General features: G+C 41.5%; 1 protein-coding gene across 2 annotated transcripts in view; it reads right to left on the bottom strand.

Annotated features, from left to right (window-relative positions):
- IPMK (inositol polyphosphate multikinase) overlaps positions 1-13,508 on the bottom strand; it is a 77,970-nt gene that overhangs the window by 22,651 nt on the left and 41,811 nt on the right. For both annotated transcript variants that reach the window (XM_050959550.1, XM_050959551.1), the window contains exons 3-4: positions 8,378-8,474; positions 2,223-2,395 (exon numbers count right to left, since the gene is read on the bottom strand). In XM_050959550.1, the coding sequence (XP_050815507.1) occupies positions 2,223-2,395; positions 8,378-8,474 (270 nt within the window). The remainder of the gene's footprint in view (positions 1-2,222; positions 2,396-8,377; positions 8,475-13,508) is intronic.

Genomic DNA, 13,508 nt, shown 5'->3' with positions numbered 1-13,508 from the left:
AATACAGATAGAAAATGCATCCCAAATTGAAGTGTGTAGTAAATCGATAACAAAATAAAGTCTTTCTGAAAAGGATAATCTGGTTGACAGGCTTCTACAAAACGTGTCAATCGATGTACAAAATTACTGTTTACAGAAGATTAGAGATGATCTAAGTAGTCCATGGGATAGTTCTTCTAATGAAACGGAGCTCTCTATTGCCCTCAAGGCTATGAAGCTTAGTTTTAATGCACTCAGACATCATGGTCTGGTTTACAGATTTGAGAGCAAAATCTTTATGTGCTTAATGATCCAGCACAAGCTGCTTAACACTTCAGTATAAAGGGAAGTTATGCAAGATTGTTACAAACACATTTTCCAGGGTTAGTAATAATACAAGTAAAAAGTCTTGTTTTAGACCTGGAGTAAGACAGACAAGGACAAAAAAAAAGACGCAATCATTCAGTTCAGATGTTCTAAAAGTCTGTAATCTTCTCTGCCTGCCCCTCTCAGGTCTCAAATGTGCATTACCTTGAATGTCTATTTAGATACAAGCGTACAAATGCTTGAGAAGTTGATGTTTGAGAAGTCTGCTTCGGATGGAGAACACACTCAGTGTGGTGCTCAAGAAACTAGCCAAATTTTTTGTATTTGCATTTTACCTTCTCTCCTTTAGATATGTTGTTTCCCTCAGCCCATTAAAGCATAAGCATATGCATACACCAGAAACAAACAAAATCAAAATTTCAGATTAGCAGACCGTATAGCTCATGATTAGGTTATCCAAGAACAAGTCTCAAAGAGCTTCTTGGTCCCCAACATAATTAATAAAGGAGCTGCAGCATGGTCTCTATTGCTTCCTGCACCCAAGAGTAAATCTTTGATTTTACACCAAGTGTCAGTTCACTGAAACAAAATCCTGTTCTACTCTCAAGCAAAATCTAGTTCAACACAAAAAGATTATAATGCAGGAAAGAAGCATCTTGCTATTCAAAATGACCCCATATTGGCAAAAATATTCGTAAGCAAAATCCTTGTCAATTATTTTACTTTATGAATCTCTGCCACTGCTCAATAATTAGTGCAAAAGTGGTTGGAAAGTGCTTTAGCAATATAAAGAAATATTACTTCTAGAAAGGGAGGGAAAAAAGAAATCGTGGAAGAGATGGGGAAAAGAAATTTTGTATTTGAAACAATCATGAAGATTATGCTGGACAGGCTGAGTGCAAGAAAAGGTCAATCATGATGTTGTTGAGCACTGCCTTTACTGGAGAAATGCACAATATGTGTCTCTTCGCATTATGTGATCAATATCTTCATGAACTAAAGTCCAATGATGCCAAAAAACCTTAACTTTATGCACTGTTAGTGGTAAACACTGAAGTCAGAAAGTAGCGTGACTATAAATAAAAACTTTAAAAAAAAAAAACAGAATAGCCTGTAAATGTATGTGTGCATCTGTCTCCACATACCACAAATTTCTTTGAAACTTCAAACATCAAATTTCTTTTCATCTGAGAAAAATATAACATCTATTTCTATTTAATATCTTAGGCCCTGATGCTTGCAAACACTTAGGCATGTGCTTAACTGTACACGAGTAGACCCCATACAACATTAATTGGGCTACTCACATAAACAGAGTTAAGCAAATGCAGGTATTTGCAAGATCAGAGCCCTTGTCTTGAAAGCAAAGCCAAAAGCTGCCTTAATATGTATTGCTGACAAGATGTCCCATAAAATCATTCTATTTGTAAATATTTTTAATATACCAAAATAATACAAACCAACACATTAAAATGTGGGATTATTACTATACAAAGTAACTAATATATTCTTTATATTTAAAAAAAAACAAGGAAAATTTGCTTTGATAATCCCCAAAGTTTAGATGATGACAAGTGAAAATAAATCTTTGGAACAAAACTAAATTCGGTTTTAAAAGATCCAATTTCTAACTTGACACATTTTTGTATCATACTTATTTACATGTTCAATTTATGGTTAGGATCTTGGAAGGGACGTTGCACAGTTAAAAGAAATTTTTTAAACAAGAGCTGTGTTTTTAAATATATTTTATGTGACACATCAATATTTGTGAATTTACTCAGATAACATTTTAGTGACATAGGAGGGACAGAAGTGTGTTATTTACTAGAAAACTATTAGTTAAATCTTGTTAACTCTTAGCAATAGACCAGAGCATAAACTGAATTTGAATACAACAAAAGATTAGGTCTTACCCTCATGCCTAGCACCAAGAACCCAATTTCTTCCATTAGTGGGTACTTGCTGACCTGTTGCTGAATCTTCTCAGCTGACGCATATGGATCATAACTTTTCTGGCCTATTTTCACATCCATTATACATGGCTTATTAAACTTACGGGTCACATCTTCCAGTTTTAGGTATAGATCTGTTAAAAAAGACAACTCTGTTAACAACAGGATAACACAAAGTACTTTATTATATAAGTTATGCCTGAATCAGTGTGGGGGCGGGGGGAAAGCACACTTTAGATGTTAAGTTTAAGTGTTAGAATAGGGAGCACAAATCTGTACCAGTGAATAAAAAACAAAAACAGAAAAAACCCAAAACCTCATAAGCACGGTACACCTACAAATTCTGTTGCAATTAAGTCTCAAAAGGTAGCCACCAATCTGCCTGTCTCAGGAAAACACATTAATTACAACAGCCTAACCGGTAGTGAATCAGATTCCAATTTATTGCTGAAAAGGAATTCAGGAGTCTGATTCACACGAGTCTTTAATAAATTTAAAATAAGTACCATTGACTAAATTACCGGTAAGTATTATTTTTAAACATGAGACAAGTAGAATTAAAAATCAATGGGAATTGTTGTTTTAGGGGGAAAAGGCACACAGCAAGATAAAAATTCTCCACCCACCTCTCTCATCCATTTTAACCATCCTAGTTCAAGACAGAAGTTTCCATTTGTACTCAGCAACAAAGCATTTTGGCCTAGTGTGTGCAATAAAATCTTTAACTGAAACAGAACAGAAACTTCCAAACTGTTTACAATTGCATAAATCTTTTGGATAGAAACACATTCAAGATGTTGTATCAAGTCTATATGTCTATCCAAGCAAAAAATGCTCTCTGTTGGCATTTTCAGACATGCTTATGTGCGATCATGTCTCCACTTTTCACAGGTACCAGGTACTATATTGTAGGTTAGAAAGCCTTTAGGGTGAGTTTGAGTTTGGAGCAGTGTATTTCCTGTGTCACCCCAGGAGGAGTGCAGAGAAGGAAATGCAATTCAAACGATTACAATTCCTTCCTCCCTGAAGCAGAAAGAGCCTGCAAGAGATAAGGGTACATTTTATCAGCTTATTTCCCACCCCTTGGCTCCCAAACAACTATGCTCCCCATTCCACACATTTGCTTAGCCTTAATACATGGCAGTACTCCATACAAGATGGGGAGATGACCAGGCTATACAGAAAAGGGGTGGAGGAAAAGAGTGCAGAAACATTAGCACTAGTCACAAATCTAACTTTCAGACAACAGGACACTCATTGTACAGGTTTTCGGCATATCTACTGCTGAAACTAAAACACTTTAGGGCCACATTTAGCACCCTGTGAACAAATGCATGCATATTCTTTTCTCCCGGCAGTCATCAGATTTGTATTCTCTCTCATATGCTGGACACAGATCCCCTGTTCAGCCAATTTTGAACTTATAAGCCATACATGTTCATGAGAAAAAAAAAAAAATTCCTCACCTTTACAGACCATCATTTCATTCATTTTATGACTCCTTTACAAGCAGCCATGCCAAAATGCACAAGTTTCAAGAATACAAGGGTTTGTTTAAAGATTTCCTTTTAAAAAGAAGAATTTTGTAAGTCCTAATACTACTACTGCATCAAATTCAAATTTCTCACCATCTCCTTTAAGATCCTGCACAAAAAACTTTGTGCAATCTACATTTCTGCTCTCATTTATCCTCTTGTCATTTTACACTCATTACTCCCTTCTTCATCTTTCTCCTGTTTTCCACACCAATCAAACCATCTTCTTCTCTTCCTTCAAATCTCATCTTGAAACACACTTCTACAGCAAAGTCTTTCAACAAAAATATCTTCTAGTCATATCCACTACTTTGAGCGTACGCTTTCATCTGTGTATCACAGCAGATCTCTCTACAGTAGCAACTGTCTGAACTGAAGCAGGGACAATGCGTTCTGTGTAGGAACAGGTTTGAGCCCACTATCTGCACTCAGTGAATAAAAGGAGAAACATCCTGTTCCAGTTCCAGGATGAACTTTATCTTTGGCCTCTCTCTCACTTCCTCTATGGGGCACTTCCTTCAAGTGACAGGCCTATATCTGCACTTCTCTCAGGGTGGAATCCTGAAATTCATCCCACTTTTGACTGGATCAGCAAGTTACAGCATCCTCCCATGTACCAATCTTATTACCTCAGGTACAAATGAGAAGCCTGCTTTAGGCTCTCTCCAGGAGCTATGACCAGCTGGTAAGCGTAGTGACAGGAAACAGCTTGCTCAAAACCAAGTATGATTTATTTATCCATAGGAACATCACAAGCAGAGATAAGGTTAAAGTAACAATAGCCCAAATGCATATTATCTTCTCTAAATTAAGTCTTTCCTTCCTAGCTTAAGTAGGTCCTACTTGATGCAGATACACACAGCAACTGGGGCTGAGCAAGACAGAAGCAGAAGTTGCAGGGGCGCAACCTATGACAGTCATAAGCTCTCTTTTACCCATTTCAAAGTTCCTTTATTAAGAAGTTCCCACACAAAGGGCTCCTGAGGTTTTGATCAGGGCTCCTGAATAAGGACAAACTGGTTTATGCATTTCTCCAGAAAAGGTAGGATCTCATCTTCCAAACATCTCCATACGAGCAGCAGGCAACTGAATTAGAGTCATTGCCAGGGTCCTGGATGCCTGGGGAGAGCTCCAGCGGGAATTAACCCTCCATGTTCCAGAGAGTAACCACACAACAACCGCCAAGTCCACAAACGCACACACACTTCTGTATCTATCTCACATTCACAAAATTAACAGATAATTCCAATATTCTTCACACATCTATTTCTACCAACTACCAATTTATTGGGGGTAGGGATTGAGAGAAGACAACTTGTCTATACCCTATAAAACTCTGTGGCTCGCACACACCAGCTTGTTGACTAATGTTAAATCGTGAACATGAAAGCCTAAACAGACTTTCCCTTCATTCTTTGATGGAACATTATATTTAATTAGAGCAGAACACCTGCTCCACATGTATGAGGATATATGAATGTTAACAAGTATGTTTATGAACATCAATGTTTTCTAGTATTATTTTATCTAATCTAGCTGGCATCTTTTCCCATTTCACCCAAATATTAATGATCTAGCCTTAGACTTCTCGTTTCCAACCTTTCCCTGTGAAATAAGTTACACCATCCTCCATCTTGGCTATCAACTGTTCCTGCTTAATTCATGGCCCTCACAACAACATTCATTTGTCCCCTTCCAGGTATCTTGAACATTCTCAACTCTGAACAGTCCTTCTCTTTCCCATTGCAAGTCTACCATTCCCAGCAGTGTGTCTAGATCAGGGATCAGCAACGTTTCAGAAGTAGTGTGCCAAATCTTCATTTATTCACTTTAATTTAAGGTTTGCGTGGCAGTAATACATTTTAACATTTTTAGAAGGTGTCTCTGTATAAGTCTATATATTATATAACTAAACTATTGTCATATGTAAAGTAAATAAGGTTTTCAAAATGTTTAAGAAGCTTCGTTTAAAATTAAATTAAAATGCTGATCTTATGCTGCCGGCACGCTCAGCCCACTGCCGGCCTGAGGTTCCATTCATCGAGGCCGGCAGTGGGCTGAGTGGGGCCTGCGGCGGGGACCCCGGCTGGCATGGGGCTGGTAGCCAAAACCCCAGACCGGCAGCGGGCTGAGCAAGACCGGCGACCAGGACCCCAGACCGGCAGTGGAATGGGCGGCTCAGCCCGCTGTCAGTCTGAGGTTCCATCCACCGGTTCCTGACAGCCAGGGTCCCAGCTGCCGGCCCCGCTCAGCCCACTGCCAGTCTGGGATCCTGGACCTGCCCACAGAGTGGGTACTTACCTTCTCCCTGGTTTTAGCCCATTCTCTTCCTCTCTCTCTGCACTGAGCTGAGGGTGGGAGTGCACTGAGCACAGGGGCTGGAGGTGAAGGAGCAGGCTGGGGGTTGGGGTGTAGGGTATGGCCAGGAGCTAGAATGAGGGAGGGGGCTCAGGGTTGGGGCAGGAGGTTTGGATGTGGAGCTCTTACCTGCGCAGCTTCCATTTGGTGTGAGGGGATTGCAGAAGCTTCCGTTTGGTGCTAAGGGTGGGGATGTGGGGGGTACAAGAGTCAGGGCATTGGGAGGTGCAGAAGTCAGGGCAGAGGGCTGGAGTCAGGGCAGGGGCCTGAGGGGTGTGGGAGTGCAGGGCCCAGGGCAGAGGGGTTATGGGAGGCTTCAGGAGTCAGAGCAGAGGGGTTATGGGGGTGTGGGCTGGATTCGTGAGGATGCTCCCATATTCCTGGAGGGGATATGCCCTGATTCCACCCTCCTTCCCCAAGGCCCCGTCCCCACTCTTCTCCAGAGCAGCAAGCATGCTGCGGCTGTCGTTCCGGCTCCCCCTCCCTCTCCAGGGCCATCAGCTGTTCGGCCTTAGGGAGGGAGAGGAGGAAAGGCAGGAACCCAGCACGCTGGGGGAAGAGGTGGGGGAAGAGGGAGCTTGGCTGCCGCTGGAGGCTGCCCTGCAGCAGCAGCTGGCAGGACCAAGCTTCTGCCCCCTAATCCCGCAGGAGAGAGCAGTGGCCGGGGGGTGGAGAAGAGCAGGCTGGCCCAGGCAGGATTTTTAATGGCACGCTGCTGCCTGCCGGGGTCCCAGCTGCCAGCCCTGCCCAGCCTGCCGCCGGCCTGGGCTAGCAGTGGGCTGAGCAGGGCCAGCGGCCGGGACCCCGACCCCGGCAGGCAGCAGTGTGCCATTAAAAATCAGCTCACATGCCATAGGTTGCCAAATTCTGGTCTAGATCAATCTTCTCTCCAACCCCCACTCCTTTCCCAATAGAGCATTCCCAGAAGTAGTGATGATTTTGGCACGCTCTCTGTACAGTTTACGAATTCTGGTTGATATTATCAAGTTCTTATGAAAATTTCTGCATTATTGAATATCGCTGCATGTATATAGATTCCACCTGGGGCTGACAGGGTTCTCACATTTCAGCCAGAGCAGGAACAATACTCAGCTGTTAGATTTTTACAATCAGCTATTCAGTTGGAAACACCCAAGGACAATAAGCTAGCTCAAGCCTAGGAGAGCCTGCGTTCTCCACAAAGGGGCTGGTGTTTGGAGAGTGGAAAGTTATTAGCAGCAGGAAAAGAGAACCAGGTGTTAATAATAAGACCTATAAACTTGAGGGACTCACAGGAACATTTCAGCAGGAGTGAGGAAAAGAGACATGCTGAAAAAGGGGAGCAGGGGGCTCCATGACTGAGCAGACAAGTCATGTGCTGCAGCAGAAGGACCCTGGATAGCCCCAGAGGGGCTGACTCCAAACCAAAGAATGAAGGATAAAAAGGATAGGTACTATAAAAAAAGCTCTTTGAGATACTGCCAAATACAAACACAAGAAGGCATTAATGTGAACCAAGGAGATACCAGGCACTAAAGAAATTCTAGTAGAATTTCTTTACACAGAATAACTCAGACTTGTTAATGGAAAACAAAACAAGTTATCCACAGGGAGCATAAGCAACACGTAATAGAATTATACAAAAAGAGTTCAACTGCTAATTAAAAGGTGGCCAAAGATTTAGACGGGCTTTATAGTGTCCCGTTCCAGAGGTAGGGTGACCAGATAGGAAGTGTAAAAAATCGGGACAGAGGATGGGAGGTAATAGGAGCCTATATAAGAAAAGGCCCCCAAAATCGGGACTGTCCCTATAAAAATCAGGATATCCTATGGATAACCTATCCATAGGTTCTATCTTCCCATATGGATAATAGATAAGAATGTGGGGACACTAGTTTATTTCTTAAATATAAAGCAGAAATTTGTATCTTTGTTTCCAGTTACTCACCAGAAAGATCAGAGAAAAAAGTATAACATATTTACAGCATAATACAAATAAAGTTTTAAAGGTGTCAGATCTTGGTCTCATTCAGACTCAGGAATATCTGTAGAACAAAACATTTTTCCTACATTAAAATTTCTTCTTAAACAGGGTACCTATTTAAATGACTGTTATACTGTATGTGATGTTATAGGGAATAGGATTATGCTACAAAAAAATTACAAAAGGTTGGTATTGCCAAACTAATTTGCCAGAAAATTTCCCATCCAGTTTGGGCAGCTAGCACAAAATTAAAACAATACCATTAGGTGCAGTAGGTGGTGACCAGCTGCCAAAATATTTTGGCAAGTATTTCTGCAGCTCTAGAAGAACACTGTCACAACAGTCAGCAGCATAAACCTGAAACAAAAGAAGGGAAATATAAATTTAAATTATGCATTTTATATTTTCAAGAGCCAACAGCTACCCGTATTCTAGAATGTTTAAAACCACTTTACATGTAAAAACCTACAAGAGATGATAAAGTACATATGAGAAATTCAAGATATTTGTAATCTTCCAACATGCAGAACATACATTGATTTTTACTATCCATGGAATACTGTATTAGGTAACTTTAACAAAAAAAAATTAGTTAATCTTTTCTTATCAAAATTTAAGTTGTAATTGTTGGTATTAAAAAGTCAGATAGTACAGACTGTGTTCATTCTTATATCCTAAATCCTGGATTTTGAAGGATTACTATAGATTTTAGCCATTTTAAATTGTATCAAGCTTAGAATACCAATCCAGTTTGGATTCTTTTTTCCTCACTCCCCCCACCCCCGCCAAAAAAACCCTCAGTACATCCTTTGAATAATTACACAGCCATAACATGCTATTCAGATACATCTGTTTTCCTCTGCTTTTTGTTTTTTCTTGAATTTGGCAAGAAACGGTTGGAGAAAATTGTTTGGGAATATTAGCTGCTCTTTATTACATTTCTGCAGTATTAATTTCTCATTCACGTAAACTGGAATTTAGAGACTGTCCTATAACTACAACCACTTTTAAATGATGTTGTTCCTAGTAGGCTTCTAAAAAACATTTCCCTGGCAACCGTGGAATGGAATTTTTTGTCAGAGAACGTAGCTGCAGGTAGCACAGCAGATAACTTAGAGCACAGTTTTACTAGCATGGTTTTTAGAAGGAAAAAAAAAAAAGCATGTCCACACTGATAAAGCATACAGACCACTGTTACACATCAAGTCTAAACACTTGTAGACAGGAAAGCTCCAAAGCCATTGCAGACGTGGGTCAATTCCTATCCATACTGTAGCAACTGTGCCGGAAGATCCCCCATGCACAGTGCAGTAGTTACCTAGAAATACTAACACATTTGCTTTCTGCAACAGACCATACTGCAATGTTTTAACTGCATTTCCAAACTGTTTACAAAGCTTCTTAAATCCAAAACTTAAATGCAACTCCCAAATAAACAGGGCCCATTTATGTTACAAAACTAACCCATATAGCCATGGCAGGAGATTTCCTTCTTATAATCGAATCTCCTCCTCAAAACTGAAGATGTTACATGGTAAACTGAACTAAATGATACCACAATGGCTTTAGGACAAAGGTGAACAAAATAGTCTAGTTACAATTCCACAAACATCAAGACAAACCTCAATTGTGACCATTTATGTCAATTGAAGTACATTGGAGAATCAAGCAGCAGCAGAATGTTAACACTGATCTAAGCATTTTTATCGCAGGCGTTGTCTTACCTTCAGTCTAATCTTGAGTTGAGCACTCACAAGTTAGTCATCTTGATTTAGCCTTATTTGACAGAGCACAGTCACACTGCAGAATAGCAGTCAAATTCCACATAGCTGCTATCATGCCTAATGTCTGCACTAGCACTGTTTCCAGTTGAGAGAGATTTCTGGGTGTATATCCCATAGTCCATATCACCATGGCTCAATGCACCACTTTACGTGTGTGTTCACAGGGCATGTGGGAAAAGCGTCTGTCCCCTCTGGGAATTGTGGGTAGAAATGATCTAGGCCCAGGAAATCCATTGCCTGCCAGGACACAAGCTGCTGTGCTTTTACCTGCTTGGACTCTAAGACGTGCAACCTGCTCATTCCAACAACTAGGACCAACAGCTACTATTTTTTATGAAGGCAACGTTTCCTTTGGCCTGCCTCTGCGAAAGCTGCCACTAAGAGACACCGGCAGACACTTAAAGAGTCGGTTTCCCCAGAGAAGGCAGCAGCGGTGCTTACTGTTAAAAGCACACGAAGAAGAGATCAGCACTATGCAGATATGGAGGCCTGGACCCAACTGATGTTCTCTTTCACAGCAAACACACCATCACCCTACTTCCAGGACCAGAGCACAGAGTGGTGGGACTATACATTGTGATGGAAACATACAAAAGTTCTGGGCCTACTGCTGATAACTAAGGGTTAATGTCTCTTTCACCTGAAGCACCTGACCAGAGGACCAATCAGGAAACCGGATTTTTTCAACTTTGGGTGGAGGGAATTGAGTGTCTGAGTCTTTTGTCTGCCTGCCTGCTTTCTCTGAGCTTTGGAGAAGTAGTTTCTACTTTCTAGTCTTCTGTTTCTAAGTGTAAGGACAAAGAGATCAGATAGTAAGTTATATGGTTTCTTTTCTTTGGTATTTGCATGAATATAAGTGCTGGAGTGCTTTGATTTGTATTCTTTTTGAATAAGGCTGTTTATTCAATATTCTTTTAAGCAATCGACCCTGTATTGTATCATCTTAATACAGAGAGAACATTTGTATGTATTTTTCTTTTTTATATAAAGCTTTCTTTTAAGACCTGTTGAAGTTTTTCTTTACTTCAGGGAAATTGAGTCTGTACTCACCAGGGAATTGGTGGGAGGAAGAAATCAAGGGGAGATCTGTGTGTTGGATTGCTAGCCTGATTTTGCATTCCCTCTGGGGGAATAGGAAAGTACTTTTTGTTTCCAGGATTGGAAACAGAGAGGGGGAGTCCCTCTGTGTAGTTTCACAGAGCTTGTGTCTGTGTATCTCTTCAGGAGCACCTGGAGGGGGGAAGGGAAAAAGGATTATTTCCCTTTGTTGTGAGACTCAAGGGATTTGGGTCTTGGGGTCCCCAGGGAAGGTTTTTTCAGAGGGACCAGAGTGCCCCAAAACACTCTAATTTTTTGGGTGGTGGCAGCAGGTACCAGGTCCAAGCTGGTAACTAAGCTTGGAGGTTTTCATGCTAACCCCCATATTTTGGACGCTAAGGTCCAAATCTGGGACTAAGGTTATGATAGGGACTATACATTGTGATGGAAACATACAAAAGTTCTGGGCCTACTGCTGATTGTATGAGGAAAGCAAGATCCCTGGAGATGTGGGGGAAGGGGGGAATTTGCCTGGGGCCTGGAGCAACAAGACACTCGGACAAGAGAAACAATAATGGTCCAGAAGCATGTTGCTACTGAACTATGGAACCCAGCAACTCCACACCGATCTATTGTAATAACTTTGGGATTGGCAAATCCATATTCAGCACAGTAGTCACAGAAATCTGAAAGCAATTATTGCTCTACAGCAACATAGGGAGGATATTCAGGAATAACTGTGGGGTTTGAACAGATGGCATTCCCAAAATGTGCAGGTGCTCTTGATGGCACGCCTATACTTACCATATGCCTGCCAACGTAAGCAAGTACATTAACAGGAAGGGCTACTACTTTGGCATTATGCAGGGCTACTGTGTCAGAGTCACGGACACCTATATAGGATACACATGGTAGAGTACACAAGATGAGGGTGTTCTGGAGGTCTGGTCTGTTTCAGTGAAGGTAAGCGGATACTGGATTCTGACCAAGTGACAGTGATCAGTAGGATGTCCCTGTCCATTCTCATTTCAGCCAACCCTGCCTACCCTCTGATGCCCTGGGTGATGAAGACTTATGATTTCCACTGCCCTAGCAAGACAGAGTACAATTACACACCACACAGGTAAGGGATGGTGGCAGAATATGCTTTTGACTGCAAGGAAGATGGTGCTACTTACAGACTCATTTGGACTGTTGTATATATAATGCCAAACATGGCACAGATACACATGACCTTCACAATACAAGGGGGAATATCTGGGGGCAGAATGGATTGGGGACACCCATGTTTTGGAGTCTGCTTACAGACTGGCACCTTGGGCACCTCTTGAGGCTGGCACAGGGTCCATTACAACAACAGCCACATGGGATGCCTTATGCACCCCCATTTGAGCTGTGGGAAGTATACCCAGGCTGATGCCAGAATGCGGGCCAGGAGAGTGAAATGAAATGTGTTGCAATATTTTTGTATGAAAAACCTGGAGGACCTGTTATTTCTCTTTATTTATCCACTGCAACTCCAGAACTCAGTATGTGACTAAGCAAAGCTTTATTAAAGATCAGCATATTTAGGCATCCAGATGCAATGATAAAGTTGAAAGGATGTACAAAGTGAAAAAAACAAGTGCAAAACGGCAACAGTGGCAAGCAAGAGTGTAACAGTGCAACACACTCCAAACATCTGACATCAAAATAAACTGAAAATGTTGTGCCTTGTTATATATGAAATGAACTGCACATCAGGATGTAATCACTTCATCCATATTCAAACTGGAACAGAGTGCAGCAGATAACTGCTGACTGGCTCCGCCCACAGCGAGAGCTGTCCATAGGTTGGAGGTCATAGTACAATGGAGACAAAATTATGGGATTGGACATGGGTAAACAGATAATTGGGCAGGACAACTTTGAGCTGAATGACTCATGATCCTCAAACGTCTCAATCACATCCCTCTGAAATGCCACGTCTCACTTCCTTATCTCCTGATCATAAAGAAAACACTCCACCAGCATTTACCTTTCAGCTCAGAAATGCTTCTCTCTTTGCTTTTCAGCCTTCCCTAGGTCCTCCTACCAGCACCCAAGCTGTTCCATACTGTTGTTCTGATCACCTGGTGAACTCCTTATGCAACTCCAGCTGCATATTCTCCTTGCAGATACCGTGAGTTGGTAAAAAAGCAAGACAAGTTCACTCATGGTTTGCTCTACCTCTTGAGGCATGATGGCTGCTTCACAGTATGTCACTGAGGGTGTTAATGATTGAGCACATTAACAAGAAAACCCCTAATTTACGAGTGAAATCACTAATGAAGACAAAGGGCTTGTCTATACTGTGCAGCAATGTGTGCCAGGGGGGTGTAATTTGTAAAGCACCCTAACGTGTTGCACTTTAACTGCCCAGGGTAGACTTCGAACTAGGTACTTTTTAATGTTAACATATGCGCTTTGCCACACCATGCAAACAAGTCTTTAAATGGGGTTCTACTCTGAAAAACAAAACTCCTACATAACAGCATTGGGAAGTTTCATGTTTGTTGCCTTAGTGACTTCCAAAACAAATCTGCTCAGT

This window comes from Gopherus flavomarginatus, chromosome 6, assembly GCF_025201925.1.
Source record: "Gopherus flavomarginatus isolate rGopFla2 chromosome 6, rGopFla2.mat.asm, whole genome shotgun sequence".
NCBI classification, from domain to species: Eukaryota; Metazoa; Chordata; order Testudines; family Testudinidae; genus Gopherus; species Gopherus flavomarginatus.
Note: the sequence above shows the minus strand (reverse complement) of the source record. Positions and strands in the feature narration are given on the sequence as shown.